Source organism: Thermobia domestica, chromosome 15, assembly GCF_964235325.1.
Source record: "Thermobia domestica chromosome 15, izTheDome1.hap1.1, whole genome shotgun sequence".
Taxonomy (NCBI): Eukaryota; Metazoa; Arthropoda; class Insecta; order Zygentoma; family Lepismatidae; genus Thermobia; species Thermobia domestica.
Window position 1 is genome coordinate 38,285,010 of NC_137468.1, and position 2,316 is coordinate 38,287,325.

General features: G+C 41.0%; 1 protein-coding gene across 1 annotated transcript; it reads right to left on the bottom strand.

The window, feature by feature from the left end:
- Positions 1-533: 533 nt before the first annotated feature.
- Positions 534-1,190, bottom strand: LOC145671461 (uncharacterized). The gene has a single exon (XM_081740651.1). The coding sequence runs from the start codon at positions 1,188-1,190 to the stop codon at positions 534-536; it is 657 nt and encodes a 218-aa protein (XP_081596777.1).
- Between the last annotated feature and the right edge of the window lie 1,126 nt (positions 1,191-2,316).

Sequence of the window (2,316 nt, forward strand, 5' to 3'; positions counted from 1 at the left end):
AATATATTTTTTTTTTAACCAAAACTCTTTATACAGGGTGTTAAAAAAGTAACTACACAGTTCATAACTTGCCTATTTTATTCCATAAATCAATTTAAATAACTGAAATTAACTGAAAGCTAAACGTTAATGTCATGGAAGTTATAAGAGATGCTGGAATTGATCCCCTTGCACTTGAAGACACAATAGCACACGTTTCTGCATGTTCTTAAAGACGTTGTGCAGAACATCAAGAGTGATGTTCCGAATGTGACGCGTCAATGCAGCTTAGAGTTCTTGTATTGTGTGCGGATTGCCTTCATAGGCCTTTCCCTTTAACGTACACCATAGAAAGTAATCCGGTGGAGTGAAGTCGGGTGAACGCGAAGGCCAGAGTCCTCGAGAGATGATGGGGTCACAGAAGATGTATTGTGAAAAGCTCATCGCCTTGCGGGCGGTATGTGCAGTCGCCCCATCGTGTTGGAACCAGGCATTCTCAATGTCGTCCTCATTCAGTTCACCTAGGAAGGGCTCCAAAATGCAGGTGAGTAATATTATGCATTTATGGTGTCCTGAAAGAAGATGAGCCCAATGACGCGTTTACGAGTCACGGCGCACCAAACACCAACCTTTTGATCATGCAGTGGGGACACATGAAATTCATGCGGATTCTCCGTACTCCACACACGACTATTCTGGCTATTCACGTAACTGGAGAGGTGAAACCATGCCTCATCCGTGAGAAACGTTTTGTTAAGAATCCCCTCACCATTGTCCTGCAGGAAGGACAGGAACCAGTTGCAAAAGTTCACACGCGCCGGGCGATCGGTGTCTATCAGTTCATGCACGACCGAAATTTTGTACGGATACATGGACAGTGACTTCTGGAGAATCTTGTAAGCTGAACCCACGGACATGTGGGCCTGCTGAGCTAGTCGTCTAACAGATTTCTTTGGACTTTGCAGCATCACATCTTGCACCTTCGCCACCTTCTCTGCAGATGTGGCTGTGGATGGCCTACCTAATTTTGGAGCATTATGAACGCTTTCGGTCTTTCGAAACTTGGTGATGAGGTTCCATACAGCATTGCGGTTAGGCATTTTCACGCCCGAGAACTTTGCTGCAAATGCAGCTTCTTCTGCTGAGGTAAACTTATCTCCATTGCGAAACACATGCTCCACAAGAAACACTCTTTGTTCAATCGTCAGCATGATGACCTGGATCACAATGATGTCACACAAGATGTTGGTCTTCAATCAAACTGGACTGTGAACAAATACAAATATCTCGTCAAATAGGGTTCAAATATGTTGAACAATGGAAAATGTATTACTAATTGACAATCATATCAGTCATCACTTAGCACACCACAACATGGCATTGCATAGTTAATTTCTGGGACACTCGGTATATTTACTGCTTCTCAGTGGCGCTATTTGAGTAGTACAAGGGTCACAATTCTCCCTCTAGGTTTTAGAAACACATGCTTCTTTAATAAATTGTATGCTAATATAGTGTACTAATAAAAAACGCGAAACTCTCATATCACTGGACAATCTTGCCTCCTACTCTACAAAATCTCAAATAATGCTACTGATCTGTCTGTCTCTCCGTGTGTCCGTCTGGCTGACTAAAACATTAAGAGCCATTTGATGGATCACTTCAATTTTGAATTAGGGATTGACTTCGTTGATAAACAGATTCATCCAGTTGATCTCAAGATATGGGAATAGCTCGGGAGAGTAATACTCTCGGGAGTAGGAACTAAATACACGGTTCTGATTGGTTTCGCGTTATCCGTTTCTTGCCACGTAGCATACATAAAGCAGAAATCAAACGCTTACTACTGTCGGTCCTTGTGACTTTTGATGTTGGTTCAAACCCGGCCCAAGGAAAGTTTATTTTATTTTTTAATTTTCATAACATTTTTTTTCATTAAAATAAGATGAAAATAATACTCAAAAAATATTTTACTTAATTTTGTACAGATAAATAGTAGTAGTAGTAGTAGTAGTAATAATACTTGTAGTAGTAGTAGCAGTAATTGGAACTGGTTAGAAGCCGTGCAGGGCTCGTTTTGTTGCACATTGATCCCCATGATATAAATTATGTGACCAACTTAAAACAGCTGGCTAGGATAACGCGTAAAACAGCTGGCTAGAGTAGCGCGCGAAAAAATCTTACTTCCGGGAGTATTACTCTTCCGAGTAGGTCGTCGAGATATGGACAACCCAAAATCTGTTGGGAATTGGTACTTGCAGAAAAAAAAGGTTGAAAAATACGTTGACCTGACATTGCTTAAAGCATTTGCCAATCAACAATTTATTGTCATTCATT